A 23,268-nucleotide genomic window follows, 5' to 3' on the forward strand; every position below is an offset into this window, starting at 1 on the left:
GTCTAAACCATTTCTATCTCTAAAGATTTAAAAATGAGAAACCTCAGATGTTTCCATAACATATTCTTTAAAACATGCATTTTTCAGACCATGCGTATTTTAAAAAGGAAATAGAAACTGTAAACCTAGTATTGCCTTAACTTGTATTTGTATTCTATTCTTATTCTATTCTATTCATCTTTGAACAGTTACATTTTTTTGTAAATTCTGTTTTTCTTCCTTGGTATCTTCATTAGTTATTCTGTGGTATAATCATAATATTTTTTTTTCCCTAGCTGTTTACACACAGAAATTTAATTTAATACAATGTCACAAAGTGCAGTACATGAGGTTTACACTTCAAATGACTCTGATCTTCTTTGGTATGTAGCATCTCCTGCAAAATGACAATCACTAGCAATTTTATGTGAAGGCAGTTTATATTTTGTTTGTCTGTTTTGTTTTTGAACAAAGAAAAAACAACCAAAGGGGAAAAAAAGGATATTAGAACTTTCCAATTTTTTATAGACTTACTGTCCTTCATAAATTCAGTAACATTAATTTTGTTTTGTACATAGATGTTATTACTGTATTTGTCAAGTACATATTTCCAAATTCATATATTGCTTAACCAACTGTATATTTAAAGTTGATGATGATCAAGGTGTCTTAGAGCACATGCAATCTAAATGCAGTAAGAAGGGATGAACTAATTGTCTAATTTTTCAGAATACTCAATTTAATTAAATATGCCTACCAGAAAGCCAAGGAGTAAGAGTACCATGCCAATCATGTTTGATTAATAAAAACTGTTTTTCTGCCAGATTCTTCTATTTAATTATCAAAATATAAAGGGCTATGGTAAGATTTATCTCTAAGAATCGGAGCTGGGATTTATTAACTTCAGTCATCTGAGAGTTAGGTTAGGATTTCTGTCATACGTTGCCAGACATAAGCACTTCAAAAATAAGTTAATTATGGCTGAGGCATAAGCACACCTAAGCAACCTAATGAAACCTAATGAAAATGAAATCAGCAGCAAGAAAAAGCTATATAAAAATTAAATATGCTTTTAAATAAAAATAAGTATTTTGTATTGAAACAAAACAAAGGCAAAAAAAAGTAAAGCAAATATTAATAGAATTAATAATAATTAATTAATTTTAGTTTATTTAATGTTATATTAGTTATTATTAATTATATTAGTTATTAAAATGCTCAAGTATATTTAGTTTAGTTTAGTTTTATTGCTTGCATCATAACTGAGGAGATGTATTTCAGTGTTTCAATTGATAAAGGAAAAAAAAAATTTGAAAGTCTTAGTATTTGTTAGCATATAAATAACATGGCAAAAAAAGCTTTTTTTTGTTTGTTTTTGTTTAGTTAACAGTAAAACATCCAAATCATGTATGCTGATATGTAATTTTTCAGTCTGAGATTTTTTCAGTGAAGCAGAAAAATTAGTGAAGTTACAGAAAGTTCTTTAAGTTACCCAACGTTAGCATAAGACTTGAAGTCCACTCTTACATTTGAACTGGAATCCTTCTGTCCAGAAATTACTATTCTAGTATCTCTGTTCACATTTTTATCCCTGTCCATTGAAAGTTTATGGATACATTTTCCTCAAGACTTTTTCGCATATAAATACAAACTTTCAAGCAGATCAAAGATTTTTTCTTCTTTTTTTATTTCTTTATCTTCATTAACCATTTAATGCACATTCAGTCTTTATAATATCTATTCACTTAAGTTTTCTCAAGTGCTGTTCCAACCATATGCAGTACTGATTTTTAACTAGAAAACATTAACTTATAGGTTTATAAAATAATTTTCATTTTAATATTGCTACTCCATTAATGAGAACTTAAGAGAGGTATCAACTTAATCATAAAAGAGGTGATGCCATTATATTCTGATGTAAATGGCTGAAATATTTGCTGTGTTTTGTGGCTGTGGCTGTTACATGAATGTAGTATCTTTGAAAGATGAAAGTAATTAGAGTATTTTGTATTTCAGGTCGGCAGCCTTGAATTATAATGAGCCAAACTTCCTCCTAATCTATTTAAAAATAAATAAATAAATAAATAAAAATGCAAGAAATACTCTTTATTATAATTATCTTTTTTTTTTTTTTTTTTTTTCCGTCTGTGTGACATTGTAGGAAGAGGCCCTCCACCCCTGGGAAAGAATATCTGTTGAACCCTTTCTTGCCTAATCTCTCACATGAAGCTTTTACAAATTGCCTTAATCCCATCAGACTCTTTTTCCAGATGCCTGTTTCAGGAAGTACAAAACATCAGTTACACATTACAGAACATTTTTCATGGTACCAGTTCTGAATTTTTCTTTTGATCTTTATTATCCTATGAATTACTGCTCAAATCCAGGTTCTGAAAAAGAATCACCGTAAGATTTGGTGTATGTTTGACTTGGGAATATGACTAGTATTTTCTGTTAAATGTTCAAGATCAGGAACGCAGGCTTGATTATATACATACATGTATGTGCTTTTATTCTCTTAGACTGATACACATAAATCTCAGTAAAACATCTTTAAGGACGTTTGCAAGAAGTTTCTTTTATTTTTATGGAGCTGGTATCTACAATGAAAAAAAAAAAAGAGAAAATACTTCCTAATTTGCCTATTTTTCTGCCTGTGAAGAATACACTGTTCACTACAGCAGTAGGGCATTAGGGTTTTATTGTAACTTTAGTTTTACGTAAATGAGTAACAGTGAAGAAATACTGTACACCTATTTAAGATTTGTATCACTACTTTGTAAACATATATGAATATGAATATGAATATGAATGCCTGGGCCAAACCCTAAGAAATCTTTGAGGCAAGTCAAGAATAGTAAGAAGTAAGGTAAAGAATGATGTGATGCAAGTAATTCACCATTTGGAAGATATTTAACAATTATATTTAACATCAGGACAGGGCTTTCATTTCCTGAAGGAAATGAATGCTTCAAAAATAAAGCAATCCAATAATATTTCCCAATTCAATGCCAGTCTTCTAGCTAAAAACTGGTGAAGAAATGGATAATGCGTTAATCTCCGTTCTTCAGACTTAATACGCAAAGATACTATTTCTATGAGCTAATATTTTAGATTACTAGAGCCAGGCAGATAGATTACATTTGTAGTTTGAATTAACTGAATATTCTCCAAAATTTTTGGTACTCTTGTTTAAGCAAGTCACAGGGTCAGTTCGTTACCATGTAAATTAACTGACTGTGAAACAAATTTATGCCTGATGAACACTATGAATGAAACAATGAAACAGTTGGACAGGGGAATACCACATTAGAGGGAAACATATTTGACACAAATAAATCACCCTTACTGTTACTCACCTGATGAAGAAGGAGGAGATATAATTTATCAATTCTGAACTGGTATAGAACAAAGGATGCAGAAGATGTTGTTTTTCATTTGCTTCATTTAGTATGCAATTCTCTTATTGCTATAACAGTTCTAGCTAACTACTTTTTTTTTTTTTTTTTTTTTTTAAGCTATGGGAAATACAAAGTTCCTTTTATTGTTGTTGTTTGTAGGGCTATCACCTGCTTTTGATACTGTCATATATTAATTTTGTATTGATGAAAGTTTCATGAAAGGATATGAAGAATTTAAGATTTGTGTAGTCACTATATGCCAACCCATTAAAAATGAATATCAGAAACTGTAAAACAATTGTTTTCTTCTTTGTAATTTTTATAATTCAGTTTGTGCACTAAAATATTTCCATAATTTCCTGCCTGTGTGGAAGGCAGGAAAAAGAATACTTGTTTTCTAAACTATGAGTATCTGCTTTTCTTCCTGCATTTAGCTCAATTCGCTGGTTTTGCCATTAAGCTCTGTAGTCTGTTAGGTGTAAGCAAATTCTTCAGATTTGTACAGAAAGGAACAGAATTGGCATTATCCTATTTGTCTGAATAGTTTATTGTTGTAGGTGAACACTTTATTTGTGTTGAAATGAGTTCAAAGTAGAAAGTATTATTTTATGTCCAAGAAGTGCAAATATGATTTTCTAATTTATCAGGGGAAAGACAACTCATTACAATTGAATTCTTAACACAGATATGATTGTTTTCTTTATTTTCAGTAGATTTCAACATAAATTAAATATATATATGTGTGTGTGTGGTACTGATTAATGAGGAGAGTAGTTTTCTGTTAATGTTTTAAAAAATAAATGAATCACAAAAGTGCAGGCAGGTTCCATAAATGAACCTGAAGAAAAGAACACTAAGTATGAATCACAGAATCACAGAATTGTAGAGGTTGGAAGGGACCTTGAGAGACCATCAGGTCTAACCCACCTGCCAGCGCAGCTTCCCTAGAGCAAGTTGCCCAGGTAGGTTGTCCAGACAGGTCTTGAATATCTCCAGAGAAGGAAGAGGACTGAAATTATTATTATTATTATTATTATTATTATTATTATTATTATTATTATTATTATTATTATTATTATTATTATTATTATTATTATTATAATATTGTTGGTGGTGTTTATTGTTGTCGCTTTGTGGTAGATATATTGACCAAGAATGTCTTATAGTAAAGGTGTTTTTTGTTTGTTTGTTTGTTTTTTAAGAATTGTAAATAGATAAAAAAATTGGCTTTGAGAAATTCTGAGAAATTCTGAGAAATTCTGAGAAATTCTGAAATTCTCATTTTGAAGACTATAGTTAAGTGCAATATTGAAAAAGGAAAAACCTGTCCATTTTGAAGATAAATCACATACGTTTCATTCAAAGTTTCTGAAGACTGTTCAAAATTTGGGTGATTCCACCCACTCGTCCTCTTTTTGAAACAAAATCAGCACACGCTGATTCTGAGGTTTCATTTTTGCCAGAAATGGAAAATCATCTTGTGTCTAAGAAATAAGATCTTACAGAGTGAGGCAGAAATATCTAGTGTCAAGAATCAACATTTTAGATGTTGAAAAATGATTAAACATTTTTGATGAAAAATGTTTCACAGTAAGTCTAGAGTTTTGTCTAACTGGTGTTATATCTATTGGGAAAAAGAAGCAGTCCACAGTTGAAAATGAAGAACACTATATAAAAATCATAATGAAAGCATAATAATAATAATAATTGTTATAATGCTACAGTGCGCTTGTTTTTGAACATAATTTTGTTTTTCTGAAAATTTGTATAACAGCAAGTCATTACATTTCATAGATAGCAGATGACATGCAGGAGCAAGAGAAATGTTAAGCACACACACAGACCTCTGCAGTGAATGACAGCTCTCACTGTCCTTGGTCATGTGATGTGCTTTTGCTTGGCTAAATGTAGAGTGGGAGCTGATGTGCCAGATGGGATTGTACCTAAGAGGAAAAAAATAACTTCGAGAATTATTTTTGATACTGCAATGAAACAGTCTGTCTTTTAACTTTTTTCAAAACACTGTGCAGCAACAGGCAAGGAACAGTGTCAGTAAACCACACAGAGGAACTGGCATTGTTATTTATATATTTATTTTAATTTCCCCTGTGTTTGGCTCAGCACTCTTATTTTGTGTGCCTGCACAATTTGTATAATTCAGTTTTACTGCATTTGTTTGCTCTTTAGCCTGTGGGATAGCTTGGAAATGTGTGCAGCATTCAGTTTTTGAAGGATTTTAAGGAAAGACTTTAAAGGGAGGTAATGTTTGTGGATTTTTGCTAATTTGTTTCTTAAGCATTTCCACATGTGCTATCATAATCCTTTTAGCAATATCATACTGAAAACATGAGTATGAAATAGACAACAAATGCAGAAGAGGAAAAAGTCCAAACATATGGGCCCTATTCTGTCTTTTTATTAGTGCTTCTATTTGCATGTGATATAAATGATATATTTGACAAGGTGTTGACAGCCTCAGCTATGAGCTGCTGATTTTATGTTGTTTCTTCTCTTTATAAATGCACAGATCTTCATATCCATATGCCTTTTATGTTTCAATGGCAAGCCTCAAAAAAGTTGATTAAAATGCACTAAATTCACTCTATACTATTCCCTTGGTAAAATTTTACAGAGGATGGTCAAACAAGTTGGTAGAGAAAAAAAATATATATATATTTTTACATTTACATTTTTTACATAAGCACATTATTTTACATTTTAAATGTATTTATAATGGAGTCCCTGGAAAGCATAACAAAATGTCCTCCTTCCCCCTCCCTCCAAATAAACTGTACATCTCTCAGTTCAAATTACATTTATATAGACATAGTTCCCTGCTAGCATCCTCCTTTGTAATATTTCAGAGTAGCATTACGATATTAGGAATAATAATGCGTTTTTTCTGTGCTTTTGCTCATCTGTATGAATTAATCATTTAACAAATGAGGCCTTTAAATACCTGATAAATTTGGACCTCTGTTTTCTGAAAGGCTTGTTATTGGGTTATGCATACATTATACAGTCATGGATCAATTATCTTTGCATTAGTGGTACAGGATGACATTAGAAAATACAAACAATGAACTCATATTTCATAAAGATTATCCTGGGCCATACATTACCCAAGTGATGTAAACCCCAAAGTGCTGGTAAGGCTGATGAAAATGAGTATTCCTATATTAAAAATAAGATAATAATGCTATCTTAATCCCCAGATAATCAGATTTTCCTCTGGATCAAATTCTGATGCTGAATTACTAACTCATTCAAAATCTTAAGCAAAACACCCATCTATGTTAGGAAGGTTGGAAAGACAATGCTGGGTCTGCAAATCTCAGAAGAATGCAGGCTTCTCTGACTTTCTTTGCAACTTATATATGTTATTAAAAATGGTAGATTTGGAATATAATGCATAAATTACATCATTTAAATTAGATCCAGAAATCTGTATTTAGTTCAAAGTAATTAAATGAATTATAAGAAAGACAATGTGACTTAAATAAAGAATTGCACGATATGCATCCATTTATTGTACTAAGGGAGCTCCTACTGTCACAAGAAGAGGAGTATATGTTACTTTGAATATTTAAAAGTTAGCAAACAAACAAACAAACAAACAAAAAAGGCTAAATTTCATGTTCAAATGAATCACATCTCTCCCTCACCTATAAGTATTTCTCCTATACAAAGAATTAGAGTTTCAGAAGTGTTAGAGTACTTTAATTTTTGTTCCTTCATTGAAATGACATAGGCTTGGAGATATTTTAGAGTGAGGCAGCTAGTTAGTCCATAAAGTAGATTTACTGTTAACATTGAAGAGATTCCACTGTTCACAATAGGCAGTGTCAAAGGAAAAGGTTTAATACGGTAGTACAGCTAACAAAACTGGCAATAGATATGTGTGGGGAAACTAACGTGAAGAAAATTTGTATCAGAAGTGTCTTCTGCAAAGTTCTGGCAAGCCTTTAAGTTCATGTAACTGCACTGGTTTGCCCTCATCTTGAATAGTGTGTGCAGTTTTGGGAGCCACAATGTAAGAACGATATAAAACTATTAGATTGTGTCCAAAGGAGGACAACAAAGATGACGAAAAGTCTACAGGGCAAGATTTATGAGTAGCAGCTGAGGTCACTTGGTTTGTTCAGTTTAGAGAAGAGAATACAGTGGCGACCTCACTGCAGCCTACAGCTTCATCATCAGGGGGAGCAGGGAGGCAGGTGCTGATCTCTGCTCTCTGGTGACCAGCTGTAGGACCTGAAGGAATGGCATGGAGCTGGGACAGGAGAGGTTGAGGTTGGGTATTAGGGAAAGGTGAGAGGGTGGTCGGACACTGGAACAGGCTTCCCAGAGAAATGGTAATTGCACTGAGCCTGCTGGAATTCAAGAAGCATTTGGACAACACTCTCAGGCATGTGGGGCTGATTTTTGGGTGCTCCTGTGGAGCCAGGAGTTAGACTCGATTATCTTTGCAGGCCCCTTCTAACTTGGAATATTATATTATTCTATGAACTTATTTATTTTATTTTATTATTCTATGAACTTATTAATAGCTTCTTTCAGTTAATTTATTGATTCACACACGGCCAAAAATGGATTACTGTTATGTAGTGTTTAAAAATAAAATAAATCCTGAATCCTTGGGTTTTATTAGTTAATAAGTATCTTGGAGCGATTAGGAGAAAGAGCATCAAATACAAGCTGGGTTTTCTTTAAGTCTGTCATAACGTAAATATCACTGCAGGATAGCAGTAATTCTCCTGGAATTGACCTTCTTTCAGTTTCTGAAACAGAACAAAGTCCATTTCAGAAGTAATTTTCTGTTGTTTTTTTTTTTCTTGTCCTGTTTGACTACCTTTCTCACTTTAGTTTTAAAGAAATTTTAAATTAAATTATGCAAAATATCCATATTTATGTTATTATATATTTTTAAAGTACTTTTTACTTGATAACCATTAATTGTACGTTGTTCTGCTTTAATTTCTTATTTTTTTTCTCCATGTAAGGACATTAGCATTTAAGTGTGGTATTTCTTTGGAATTTATTTGCTTGTTTCAGTGAAACCTAGAAATGACGCCAAGTCATTTGGCAGTGCTTTTTAAACTGCTGTACAATTATTTATTGATTAGAGGTGGCTAAAAATGGCTTGATTTGTTTTATTTTAGCATATCATTAAATAAAAAGTCTTTTTGCTAGAGACATGAGAATTTCTGCAAAATAGAACTTAAGAGTACAAGTCCGACAGATGGGGAACAGAAATCATAGTTTATATTCACTTTGTTGTCTTACTACTATTGCTGGTGTATTTGTTTTGGTTTTATTCTGGTATAAATTCCTGTTTAAAAATGCAAGCTTTGATTACATTTCAAATTAATACAATTAGATCTTATTTAGAACTGGAGACAATTCCATGTTTATTTAGAAAAGCTCTATAACCTCCCTGTATTGCAACTTGAAATTTATTTAGAGTTCAGATTTTTTATTTGCAAGAGTTTTTCTTAATGCCCATTTTTCAAAGTTTTAGAGATTATAGAAGTCAATAAACAAATCCTACAAGATATAGTGCTTGGGTTAGCAACCACTGTTAAATTATAGCTTAACTATTTTAAAGAATTACAGGAATGCAATGACCAGTCTGTCTTAGAGCAACAAACCTTGTGAGGAAATTTACTAATTATTACGAAAAGATTGTTTTATATATTTAGTAGTCTGATAGAACTTTCCATTTCAACTCTTGAAGAAAAATAAATAATAAAAGTTCTGTATTCCAATTTACATATACATTACTCTTTAAAATTACAGAAGCAGTTATTCTATTTATTTTATTCTTGTTTCTTAGTCTCCTTTTACTTTCTAGTTATATTTAAACCTCTCTCTTTACACAGGGAAAAAAAATGTTTATTTTATTAGTCAAAACTGGGGAGATGTTAGCTTTTCTGTTGTGCCACCTCAGTGACTTGAGGCATACACAGCTACACAAAACAGTTGTTTGCTGATAGTCTGTGACCAGTACTACAGTATTGGCAGCGTAAGAGAAAACACAGATGTTCAAAAACATTGAGCTGATATGGCAACTCTGCCCACTTCTATTTTTAAGAAACAAACAAACAAACAAACAAACAAAAAACAACTGTCATATTTCAAATTGTGTATTTGAAAAGTAATCACAATTAAATTAACTTAATTGAACAGAGGCAAACAGCATATCTGAAGAGTGGTCTGGACTGACTAGCAATATATCTATCCCTTGGCAGAGCTATCCTCCCACTTAATTGAAATGTACTAAGTTATTTTGGAAATCAAATATATGCATTTATTGTTTTAGTAACTGTAAATGTCGTATTTGTTTTACAGATCTATGATGGCAAAGACAACACTGCTCACCTGCTGGGTGCATATACTGGCGCATCATTAAGGGGACTGACACTAAGTAGTACTTCAAATCATTTATGGTTGGAATTTAACTCAGATGTAGAGGCCACTGATGAAGGTTTTCAACTTGTGTATACCAGTAAGTATTTGAGAAAACAATAGTAATAGATAAAAATGCAGTCCAAAGTCAAACAATAAAATCAACAGCAAATCACTCTTCACTCATCAAAATAAAGTACTTTTATAATTTTGTTTCAAAAGCTCCTGTAAACAACATACTAAAATCTTGCTTTGAGGATATCACAGAATCATAGAATCATAGAATGGTTTGTGTTGAAAGAGACCTTAAAGATCATCTAATTCCAGCCCTCTGGACATGGACAGGGGGGACACAAAGACCAGGTTGCTCAAAGACCCATCCAACCTGGCCTTGGACATTTCCAGGGATGGGGCATCCACAGCTTCTCTTGGCAACCTGTTCCAGTGCCTCACCACCCTCTGGGTGAAGAATTTCTTCCTAATATGTAATCTAAATCTATCCTCTTTCAGTTTAAAAATGTTACCGTACCTCCTCCACTCCTTGACAAAGAGTCCCTCTCCTGCTTTCCTGTAGGCCCCCTTAAGGTACTGGAAGACTGCTAAGGTGTCCACAGAGCCTTCTCGTCTGCAGGCTTAAAAACCCTGACTACCCCAGTTACAAGAGGGGTGCTCCAGACCCTTAATCATCTTTGTAGCCCTCCTCTGGACTCCTTGTAATATGTCTAAGCCATTCACGTGCTGGGGGCTCCGGAGCTGGGGTTGGGTTTTAAGAGAGCAAGGCAGAGTGGGAGAATCACCTCCCTTAACCTGCTGTCCCTGCTTCTTTTGTTGCAGCCTAGGATATGGTTGCCATTCTGGGCTGCAAGCACACACTGTTGGCTCATGTTGAGCTTCTCATCCACCAACATCCCCAGGTTCTTCTCCTCAGAGCTGCTCTTAATCCATTCTCTGCCCAGCCTGTATATGTACTTGGGATTGCCCCAGACCAGGTGCAAGACTTCACATTTGGCATGTTGAACGTCATGAGGTTTGTACAGGCCCACGTCTCAAGCCTGTCCAGGTCCCTCTGGATGGCACTGCTTCCCTCTACTGTGTCAACCATACTGCACAGCTTGGTGTTATCAGCAAACTTGCTGAGGGTTCACTCGACCTCACTGTCCACGTCATCGACAAAGATGTTAAACAGAGTGCTTTGTCTAGTATGATACTTAAAATCTCTGTGTTTTTCTGGAGAGCTATTTTGAATTTTTTTTCGGTCTTGGACATGATAAGGAAACAATGGGATAATTTTCAAGTAAGGGTATGAGGACAGGAAAGTATTTAAGCAGATGAGTAGTTTTAAATTTGAAATCTAATGCTGTTATTTCATAAAGACTTTTTATATGTAAAATTCTATTTTTAAGTCTCACATACAATCAAACTGCATTAGACTAGCAATTTCTGAGTTTGGATTATTGTTTAAAACAATCCAATTTGGAACCCAAATGATTAAGAAACTTTCCAAACAAATCTTTTTTATCTCTACATCAACTGACAAAATTAAACTATAGATATTAGAAGAGGTTAAATCTTTTCAGATCTGTGGCTTAGAGTGTATACAGGATACAGCTATATTCATCTTGTATATCACATGGCAACTTCTGAAAATGTATATAGTTACATGTGTCAATTGGCACATGGTGTACGTGACTTCTTTTATGCATAATTTTGTCATTGCTGAATTATCACAGAATCACAGAATCACAGAATCTCTAGGTTGGAAGAGACCTCAAGATCATCGAGTCCAACCTCTGACCTAACACTAACAGTCCTTCTATATAAAACAGATTTAGCACGCAGAACAGTATTATGAGGCAATTCTGTGTCATCATCCTTCTTTTTTCCTCTGTCATTCATTTTCAACTGTTCAAAATATTTTGCTACAAAACATCTCTGTCATTCTTTTAAAACTAATTCTCATAAAACTATTATAAATCTAGCAGAGTGAAAGTAAAATATTTCAAGATACTGAAAAGGCATGTAATTATTTTTGAGGTCAAAGTTGCTTAAATATGCCATGTACTAGCCTGTGATATCATAGAACTGTACTGCATGATTAAAAATAGGTCTTCTCAGTTCTGCGTCACTATGCAAGTGTCACAATATTTCATTTTATCTTATTTATATAGGTAAATTCAACGTTATAATTAACATTTCCTGTCCTTCGAGTACTTACTAATGCATTCTTAGTGTTTTCTGTAGAATATACTTTCCTAGCCTGAATTAATAGTTTTTAGTCTGAACTGTGCTGAATCTTCTTTTGTAAATATGTACTTCATTGGGAAACTGCATGGGATACATGCTGGTTTCTTAGACATCCTAAATTAAATAGGATGAATAACTTACTTCACAAATACTACCCTTAACTGAAGAGATCAGATAGCATGGAATTAATTCTCATAGTTGCACTCCCTTCATTAATTGTAGTATTGCTCAGTATCGGTACAAAAGTATTACAGAATGGTTGACATAGGACAGAACCTAAGGAACAAAAGTGAGAAAAAACTTTTGGAGTGAGTTGTATAGGAAAGAGAGCAGTGCAAATGTAGTTCACTCATCATCTCCCACAAACAGACCAATTCCCAGCCAGTCTCTGAACAGCGACCTCTTTGGAAAGATTATAAAAATAGCTTTATTGCTCAGTATTACACTATGTGGAATGGAATTTGTCTTTGATCAGTTGGGTTCAGCTGTCCTGGCTGTACCTCTCCCAACTTCTTGCCACCCTCAGCCTGCTCCCTGGTGGGGCGGAGTGAGGAACAGAGAAGATATCCATGTTTAGCAATTGCAGAAAGATTTGGTATGCTATCAACACCGGTTTGGTCGACCTAATCCACAGCACCATATGGGCTACAATGAAAAAAAGTTACTCAATCCCATATGTACAAAGTATACTCCAACTCCTTTACACCTTTTAGGATTTATACACCCTAAAGACCCCCTGGGCCTTCTCTTGTCCAGGATGAAAAGTCCCAGCTATCTCAGTCTTTCCTCATCTGAGATATGCTCTAGTCCATTAATCATCTCAGGGGTCCTTCATTGGACTCTCTCCAGTAGTTCCTACACTTGGGGCACCTGAACCACCTGAACACTGCTAGTACCTATGCTTAGGTAATGGAATTACGTTTTTTTTTTTTTTTTTTTCCTATTTGTTGATATTGTTTTAGTTTTTTGTTTTGTTTTTGTTTTGTTTTGTTTTGTTTTCTCTCATCCTTAAGAAGGAAGTGATCTGTCAAAAAGACTACTTTTGTGCTTTATCTCTAATTAGGCTGTCCATACAGGAGGACATCTCAGGGATCAAGACATTTTAACTTCTTTTCACACACTATGAATGTTGAACTGTGTTCAACATTTTCTCTTAGAAAACAGGAAATTCTAACTGGTCAATAAATATATAGTTTGGCAGTATTAAAAGGGTTCTTCACATGGGCTTCATATTAGCCTCTTCTAGAGATTCTGCAGTGTGATCTATACTGGAAACAATATCTCATCTAAGATTGATAAAAGTTCAACTCAGAGGTTATGGAGACTCTTCAGGAGGTAAGCCATTTTCAGTGAGACATGAAATGAGCTGAAGGAACTGTGACGATATGGCATTTGACCTACTTTTTTCCTCATATGAGCAAACAGGCGTATCCAACCCAAACCATTTTGTCTGTAAAATAAAATAATGAACCTTTTTTCAATTAACAAGTAGTAGTGATTCAGTACCTGCAGAGAGATGATGAAAGGCTACCAACTGTACCAACTGTTGGCCAGCTGGACAAATACTGTGTAAATGATTTCAACGAACAATGCACATATGAAAAGCCCTTCATTTGCTCCCATGTCAGCTACATAAAGGAATGTCAAACTGACACAAAGTGTCTTTTTTAGCTGCACTCAGTTTGAGCTGCATGATATTGTTAAAAAATATTGGTTTTTGAACAAAGAGGTCTTGAACAAAGAGGTTTTGAACTGCTTCTCAGTTAATAGCAGGAAAACTTATTTGGAGTAGAGAGTCTTTTGCCCAAATTATAGGTTATGTTTCCCCATATGTTTCCCCGTAATGTTTTACTTATTTATAATGTTTCGGTCGTTCTAAGTCTTGCTCCACAGCTTTAATTCTCTGAAGTGCCCGAATATTTGGCTTGAATTCACTCTATCATCATCATCATTGTTGCCTCCTGCATTTAGTGATTAAATTTACAAACTACTGAAAGCAGGATTGGGGTAGGAAGTTATGAATACAACTATTTCTTTTGTGCCATAGGTGCTATTCTGCCACTGGTGTACACTGGTGTGCACAATAACAAATCTCCTTCAAAGGATTGTTTATGAGCCTACAAATGTCCATTCACAAACTAGATTGTCATCAAAATAAACAGGCAGTCATTTTAACTGCCATTTTATAAATTATAATATCATTTCAGAACTGATTGATAATTATCATGAATTCCCTCCTCAGTCTTTAACTGAGCTTTTAGAAAAAAAAAAGATGTTACAACAGTTTGGTTGGCAGGCTCAGCTTGAAAGTAGTAGAGTTACACTCTGAAGTATGACAGAGATGTACAGACAATTATCCTACTTAGACTATTTAGAAACAGAAAAGAAACCTTAAATATATTGCTGCCTGAATTCTAAAAATACTTGATTTCTGCTAGAAAACAGAAAATCTTATTTTTTGATCAATGTATTTATGAGTTTGATTTTTTAACTACAGTTTGTTATTCTTACTGCAGGTTTTGAGCTTTCACATTGTGAAGACCCTGGCGTGCCACAGTTTGGATATAAAATCAGTGACCAAGGTCATTTTGCTGGAAGCACTATAATTTATGGATGTAATCCAGGTTACACATTGCATGGAAGTAGCCTTCTAAAGTGTATGACTGGAGAAAGAAGGGCATGGGACTATCCTCTGCCATCGTGTATTGGTAGTATACCTTTATTTATTTATTTATTTATTTCCTTTTTTTTTTTTTTTAATTAAACTGCTATCTGAATATAAGCAAGGAAAAAAAATACTCTTGTGTTTTGCAAAGACACGAATATACATGCACCTCTGCAGATCTATTTAACTAGACCTTACCTAATATATGTGAGTGGTGCTACCTTTTTGGGGGTTAAAAAAGGAAAGAAAAAAAAAAAAAGTAATTATTAAACATGCATAATGAAATTGCTAATATGTAAATGTCTTGTTAAAGTCAGCAAATAGACAACATAAAAAGCTTAATCAGGACCATATAATTTTAATGATGGGCTATAAAATTAGTTTTCCCTAACTGTATCTAAATAACATTACAGTAGAAAAAGCTTTTCATATGTTTATATATAAATACTACAAAATAATTTAAAAGAAAAAAATGAAGATACTAAGATCATATTAGGCATATTGTATTTTTATCACTTCTGTAATTTTTCTGTGATGAATAACAACACATTATTATATACTCTATTACAATATTACAGTAACTATAAGTTTTGCGGTCACCTGCAATTCCTTCCTTGAGAAAGCAAAAATAACACAAGACTAAACTACTCTAGTATTCTTTTTTTTTTTTTTTCTTTCTTTTTTTCATAATTATTTAGAGGAAATGAGACATGAGTGAATAGAGGAAGCAAGGGATGACATGCACTTTGTTTTCAGTTTAAGTTTGACAGAAAACAATGTATTTTGGCATATCTTTATCAAGAGATAGAGCTCATAAAACAACATATATAAAACAACAATCAAGAACTGAAAAGTTCTCTGAAAGAAGTTATTAAAGAATAAATGCTTAAGTCCCAAATTTGAATATTTGAATATACCCAATGATAACTAATTTCTACATTATTTGGAATATTTGTAACAGTAGAATAAGGAGAAAAGCATGGCACTGGAAAGTGTAAGAAGCAGCTAGGAGGCACAGAGAGAACATATGATGAAAGTAAAAAAAAAAAAAAAAAAAAAATAAAAATAAAATAAAATAAAATAAAATAAAATGTGATGGTCCAAGAAAATTGAAAACGAAAGTTTCATCAATAAATAATATTTTCAGTTCTATTATTTAACATTAAAAATCATAGGATATATCACCTTAGTAACAGAAATAAATGAGTTCTTGCTTAATTTTAAAACAGATCAAGGTAAATCTGCCTAAAGTTATTCCTTCATGTTTTTAATGATTAATGATCTATTTGTGTACTGTGCACTATTTTCACCAACTGTGGGAGATTCAACATCCTTATCCTTCCAAGAAAATACTCAAAACATAATATATATTTTACATCTAGAAGGGCTACAGGAAGGGAATCTCTAGAGCAGCTCATGTATATAGGAAATAAACATTGTTGACTCCTTGGAAGAAGGAAGTTTGGAAGAAGGTCCAAAAATGATTAATACAAACTGTCTTGGGATTTAATTATTCAGCTGTCCCTCTCCAACATAGATGAATATAAATGAAAAGCTTGGTCAGTTTTGGATTACAAAGTGAATTGGATTCAGAATTGGTATAAACTAACAAAAAAAATCACTAAACTGAAATCTACAGGTGAGGCTGGTCCTCTGTTAAAAATGATGATATGCTGTATATCCTGATGGTCTTCATATTCTTTTTTATTTTAATACTGATTCACTGTCCAATTCAGATCACTGTCTTTTAAAAAATTAAAGAAATTAAGCAACTATCTTTTGTGCTGTCACCAGACTCTTTGTGAAAACTACATTATAATTAGTCCTAAATGTTTTGTGTAGATGAACCTGTTTAGAATGTGAACCGCTCTATAGTGTAAATTTGTTCAGTTTTAAATTAATGCTATTCTGAACACATCTATGTATTCTGATATTAACAGAAGTTACTTACCCACCCAGTTCAAAGTACCATGTGTGATGCAAAATCACAATACATGAGGCACAACTACACTTAAAAAAAATAATAAAATAAAATAAAAGTATTTCCAAGCAGTTCTAGTAATCATAAATCTTGAACATAGTAAACATTATAGTACAGAGTACTATCTAATGAATTTGCAAGAAGATATAAAGATTACTAAATATTTCCTTTAACTTGAAATCCTTGAATCTCTAAAATTGACATTCTGAAAGAATTAAGATTCTTATTAGGATTGTCTTCACAGTGAGCAAACTGGAGAAGATGTTTTGCGTTGTTACTTCTCACTGCCATCAGTGAGGATTCTGCTTTCTGAGAAGTCACTACTGTCATGGCTGAGTTGAACCAGCAAAAATAGGGAGCTGTAACTTGCTGAAGAGGAGGAAATAAACCACTGGGGAGAGAGGGACCTTCTAAAGTCCCAATAAAAAACAAACCAGTAATCCTCTGTGAAAATTAGAATTTATAAATGTACCGTTGTTCGATGGTCCTGGACAAAATGTAATTATTTTTTTATTTCATTGTTTGCCAATGAACGCTTTTTTCTTTATTGTGTAATTTATTTATATCCTTACTCCACTGGAAGAATAATAGACTATTCTATCATATGAGTTGAATAAATACTATTTTTAAAAAATTGTTTTTAAAGGATTTTAGGAATTAACAGATTGGCAGAGTGTTTAAAAAGATATGAAATACCACCTGTCTCTAAAAAAAAGTTTTTATTATTTCAGGAAAATACTTCATGATTTCAATTACATTTTATCAGGAAATTCACTGATCATAATAAATCTGTCAACTAAATATTTTAGGTGATATTAAATCAAAATAAAACTGCAGTTGAACTATCCAAAGAGATTTAATCAAAACAGTATTTTGGCTTTGGACTTCACAAGAGAGAAAGCATTAGAGGAACTTTAAAATGAAGGAAGGGGAAATAAGAAAACTTTAAAGGCCTAAGGGATTACAAAATAAAAATAAAAATCTCATAGATTAGGTATCTAGATTATTATATACTGAATTTTGCCTAGTGATTGGCTGGCTAATGCCAACTAACAGGGATCTACTTACCATCTATTATCCTCTAAGAAATATTATAGCTTCACTATGAGGACGAGTCTCAGGTAAGAAGTCTTACTTTTTTTTTTTTTTAATTTTCTAATTTTCTGAACTGAAAGTCTGATTTCCTCTCTGAATAGCCTGCTTTAGTTTTTAATTTAGTGTATTTTCTCTCTTCTTTTTCTTTTTTAATTTCCTACTTATTCCTTTGCAGTTTTATTAATTTTATCTGACTGTTTTAGAGTGATGTTGTGTTCTTGTGGTTTTGTTTGTTTCTCTTTTTAAGTAACAATCTTTGTTTCTTTCATTAAACATAGTATACTTTTTAATTATTGTGTGTTCAAAATTATTAGAAAGACCATAGATATGAAAGGAAAATACAAAAATACTCAAGTAAAAACACATTTGCAGGTTTGTTTCCCAAACTACTTGAAGATCTTATATGTTGTCATACAATCTTGGGACATACAGTCAGGTGTGTTGTGTTTCAGCTGTGTTACTTATTTAGCAAGGGAGTAGATCTCATCATTGATTGCTCACATGGAAACTATCTGTAACATTATGCAATGGTGTTTTCATCAGCTGAATGTGGAGGCCGTTTTAAAGGAGAATCATCAGGAAGAATCTTATCTCCTGGCTATCCTTTTCCCTATGATAATAATCTACGTTGCATGTGGGTGATTGAAGTAGACCCAGGAAATATTGTCAGGTATTGAAAATGAATCTTATAACAAATCTTTTTGAATTATATAATAAGCAATCTTGCATGTATAGTTGAGGAAGAAAGGGATTTAGGATTTAAGATGCAGCTCAGGAACAGTATTTTTCTCATTCTAAACTTCAATATGTAGTCTTGTGTTGTCTAATCAACCCTTAAAATTACTTGTGTTTTTTTTTTTGTTGTTGTTGTTGTTAACATTTTCAAAGACATACAAAATATTAATTGGAAATCTGGTTTAAAAATAATAATAATAATAATGAGAATGCAATTATATAGTTCATAATGCTGTTTTAAGATAAAAAATATTTTCTGAAAAGTCTGTGGATGCTTATATATTATTTGAATGGCTCAAGCAAAATGTATTCATTTCATGGTTCACAAAATTCAAATACTAGTTGTGAAAGAATTTAGCTTTCAAATATATTTCTGTTTTTCTCTTTTATGCATCCAATGATACAGGTATAAAAATACTGAGGAAAAAAAAAATACATTTGAAAATCAAAGTTTATTTGCTTTCTTAGTTGTTTTGTTTTTGTTTTGCTAAAGATACATTGTTAAATAATGTAAAAATGACAATAAAATCATGGTGTTCTTACAGCCTTCAGTTTCTTGCATTTGATACTGAGGCATCACATGATATTCTACGAGTTTGGGATGGACCACCTGAGAACGAGATGTTACTCAAGGAAATTAGTGGATCTCTTGTTCCTGAAGGCATTCACAGTACACTCAACATAGTAACTATCCAATTTGACACAGATTTTTATATCAGCAAATCTGGGTTTGCCATACAGTTTTCAAGTAAGTTGATGGATTTATTTATTATTATGCTGAAATTGGTGACACCATTTCTAACTTCAGTAAGGAAAGAGTTGGTCCAAACTATCAGATTTGTTCTAAAGCTATGTTTTTATTTAAAATGAATAAATACAAATCCATGTCATTTACTAATTTGGCTTTATTTCAAGACCAACTGGGAAAGCATAGGAATACTTATAATTATGACTAGCGTTTTTCACAAAGGAGGTGTTGTAAGCATGTTAACAACTTCATCCTTTTCTAATCCATAAGAGTTTTTGCTTTCAGAGACATCTGTGCAGAATTTTAATTCCTGTTGCACTTGTATAGGATGAAACAGGAAATAGCACTGCAGGAAGAGTAGTGTCCTTCTCCTTTCTGTCTTCTAGCACTATTTCTTTCATCTTATTGGATTAATCAAGCTGGCAGCATAGTGACAAACCTAAACACTTATTTAACTGTTATTAAATCCTTTTAGACACTTTTCATGTTGAAATAGAAGAAGTCATTAAATAAGGTCCATTTTGACCTCACTGCTGATCAATGAAATATATATATTTTTCAAGTGTAGCAAGATCTCATCTCATAATATCATTTTGTCTAGCAGTAGCAATGTTTATAATTTAGTTGATACAGAGACTCGTACTTTTAATGGTAACATTATTAACATCGTTGTGCTTTCTGTATTTGATATTTGTATAAGTCCTTTTTCCCCGTAACGTCATTCTTTCTATGTATATGAAAAATGCATGTGGACATGCACACAGTGATTTGAAGGAAGAATCAAGTGTGTGAATGAGAGGACAAAGTAAAATATAGCTAAGTTGTAGTGAAAGAATGCCTCTTCTCTCTTTTATTGGAGCCATGAATAGTTTTTAATTCACAGAATCACAGGATGGTTGAGGTTGGAAGGGACTTCCAGAGATCATCTAGTCCAACCCCCCCCACCAAGCAGGATCACCTAGAGCATGTTACACAGGATTGCATCCAGGCAGGTTTTGAGTATCTCCAAAGAAGACTCCACAACCTCTCTGGGCAGCCTGTTCAGTGCTCTGTCACCTGAGCTGTAATGAAGTTCTTCCTCAGATAGCAATGAAACCTCCTGTAGTTAAGTTTATACCCATCACCCCTTGTCTTATCACTGGCCACCACTGAGAAGACTTTGGCCCCATCCTCTTTAGATTGTCCCCTCAGGTATTTGTAGAGGTTGATAAGATCCCCTATCAATCTCTTCTCTAGGCTAAGTAGGCTTACTTAGTCTTTCCTCATAAAACAGATACTCCAATCCCTTAATCATCTTTGTGGCTCTATGCTGGACTCTCTCCAGAAGTTCTACATTCCTCTTGTACTGGGAAGCCCAGAACTGGACACAATATTCCAGGTGTGGCCTCCCCAGAGCTGAGTAGAAGGGGAGGATTACCTCTTTCAACCGGCTGTCCACACTCCTCTTGGTGCAGGCTAGGATGCCATTGGCCTTCTAGGCCACAAGGGCACACCGCTAGCTCATGGTTAATTTTTTTTACAACAACCCTTAGGCCCCTTTCTGCAGAGCTGCACGCCGGCAGGTCACCCCCTAGCCTGTGCATTCAGTTATTCTTCCCTAGGGGCAGGATCCTGCACTTGCCCTTGTTGAACTTCATGAGGTTCCTCTCGGTCCAACCCTCCAGACTGTCCAGGTCCCTCTGAATGCCTGCACAGGCTTCTGGCCATACTGTTTTACTAACCAGGAAAGAATTATATTTGAGTAGAGGGAGGAAAAAGAAATTCTATGTAATTTTGTTTTAATCTTACATGTATTTTTTTTGAATCTATAATGTTGTCTGAGTGAAACAGATGGTGTCTGCGTACTTTAGCTGCAGTGTAATTAAAAAACAGAAAGCTCACACAGGGGAGGTATCTGCTTTTACTTTCCTCTTGCCATTTTGTGGAAGAGAGTATGAGTATTTAACTGGATTATTGGTGCTTTTACAATATCTGTTGTAGTTTAGTAGCATTCCTCTTGAAGGAATTCAAACCCTTTGAAGACCCCGAATGCTTGACTTTTTATATTATTTCCTTAATTGTTAATTCATTTTGTAGAAAGAGATTTTTAGTTCAGCTTTCCTTAAAGTTTTTTTTTTTTTATCAACTGTTCCTACACAATTCAGCATCTATAATTCATTTAATAACTGAAAATATTCACCATTTATATTGTAATATAACTTGTATTAATATAATAATTATAATGTGTTAATATAATAATACAATATAATAATACAATATAATTAATTTAACATTTATAACAAATGTAATATGGTTAATACATTATAATAATAATGTAGTTTATGATATAATATATTTAATATGATGATAATATAATAATTTAATGTATTAATGTGATAATTAACTAATATACCTGATATTTCTTCTTTATAATTCACCCAGCAAATACAGAAAAAAAATTTCTATCTGGTAGCAATTAACAACTGAGAGCATTCTTCACCAAATAAAATGGGGGAGGAGGACAAACCTAGAGAAGCTGATATATTATGCAAACAGTATAAAGATAATTATAATTTAAGTAGTATTTGTAATTAGAGCTGGTACTATTAGAATTGTCTCTATCCAGACCTGTCCAACACAGTCCTTTACAAGGCATCAAAATTAATAATTTTGTAAAAGTTAGGGGTAGGGAGGGAGTTCCAATCCTTCCTGTGAATAAATTCTTCCTCATATCTAACCTGTATCTAATCTAAACATCTTCTGGTGCAGTTTGAGGATGTTCTCGTCCTATCACTTGTCACCTGAGAAAAGAGACTGACACCATCCTTTCTACAACCTCCTTTCAGATAGGTTGTAGAGTGCAATGAGGTCTACCTTTAGCCTCCTTTGCTTGCGATTAAACCCCAGTGCCCTCAGACGCTCCTCATATATCTCATTATCTAGTTTCTTCAGCAGCTTTGTCACTTTTCTCTGAACATAGTACAGCAACTAAATACCTTTCTTGTAATAAGGGGCTGAAAACTGAACATGCTACTCAAGATGCAGTCTCAACAGTGATGACTACACAGGGATGATCACTTCCCTAGTCCTGCTGGCCACTCTTTTTCTGATACAAGCCAGGGTGATAATGGCCTTCGCCACCTGGCCACAGTGCTGGTTCATGTGGATGATGGAAAAAAAGCATAGATAACTTGCATCAGATACTAACCTGGATGGCTTAAATTTGACAAAAATAGTTTCCAGTCTAGAATTATAGTGCTTACTTTGATTACTTGAAATGGCTAAAAGCTTAAACACCCACAAATCAGTTTCCTGAAATTATGTTTAGTGCCTTTTTATAGCCATGCAGTTTGGTAAATGTTTCTTTATTCACTTTTTAATTGTGGTTCAAAGAAAGACACATTTACCACAGTCATTTAGGAAGATTTTTTGACACTGAACATCATATTTTACTTTTTATTTTATTTCTTTTATTTTCTCCAGTTTTCACTTTTATGAAGTCAGAAAATAGGATTTATTCTTCTTGTGTCTATTCCGTAGCAGAACAAGCTTTTCATGTCTTAATGCTTCCTTGTTTGCCGATTTCTTTCAACCATGAGAGGAGGCCTTTATATTTAATGATGTAAAATGTAAAATTTGAGGATGACTATTTTCCTACAACTTTTTTTTCTTTTTCCTGAAGTTTTTTTTTTTTATTATTATTATTGTTGTTTGTTTTAATAGCATTGACAGACTTAAGAGAAAGAAGCTGTTAAGGCTGTTAAGTAGATCTGTTTCCCTCCATCAGCAACTGCCTTTCTTTAAAATAGCTAACAATAGTAAACGGAATAACCATTTATGGGATTTCAATGCCAAAAATGTCACAGGTAAATGATATTAAATGACATTAACTATTCAGTAGCTATTGTCACTTAGTATACATAGGACATTTGTCTTTTATTCGGGCAAATACTATGAGTTACTGATTCCATGTAAATGCCCTGGTAATAGCTTGTAGCTAGAGAGACTTGAAGCTTTGGGACCATAATTATGT

The 23,268-nt window shown here is 33.2% G+C and overlaps 1 protein-coding gene across 4 annotated transcripts in view; it reads left to right on the forward strand.

Annotated features, from left to right (window-relative positions):
- The window catches only part of CSMD3 (CUB and Sushi multiple domains 3), a 641,367-nt gene that overhangs the window by 414,539 nt on the left and 203,560 nt on the right, over window positions 1-23,268 (forward strand). For all 4 annotated transcript variants that reach the window (XM_005009295.6, XM_038175100.2, XM_038175101.2 and 1 more), the window contains 4 exons: window positions 9,732-9,888; window positions 14,549-14,740; window positions 18,317-18,443; window positions 19,054-19,256. In XM_005009295.6, the coding sequence (XP_005009352.3) occupies window positions 9,732-9,888; window positions 14,549-14,740; window positions 18,317-18,443; window positions 19,054-19,256 (679 nt within the window). The remainder of the gene's footprint in view (window positions 1-9,731; window positions 9,889-14,548; window positions 14,741-18,316; window positions 18,444-19,053; window positions 19,257-23,268) is intronic.

This window comes from Anas platyrhynchos, chromosome 2 (assembly GCF_047663525.1).
Source record: "Anas platyrhynchos isolate ZD024472 breed Pekin duck chromosome 2, IASCAAS_PekinDuck_T2T, whole genome shotgun sequence".
Taxonomy (NCBI): domain Eukaryota; kingdom Metazoa; phylum Chordata; class Aves; order Anseriformes; family Anatidae; genus Anas; species Anas platyrhynchos.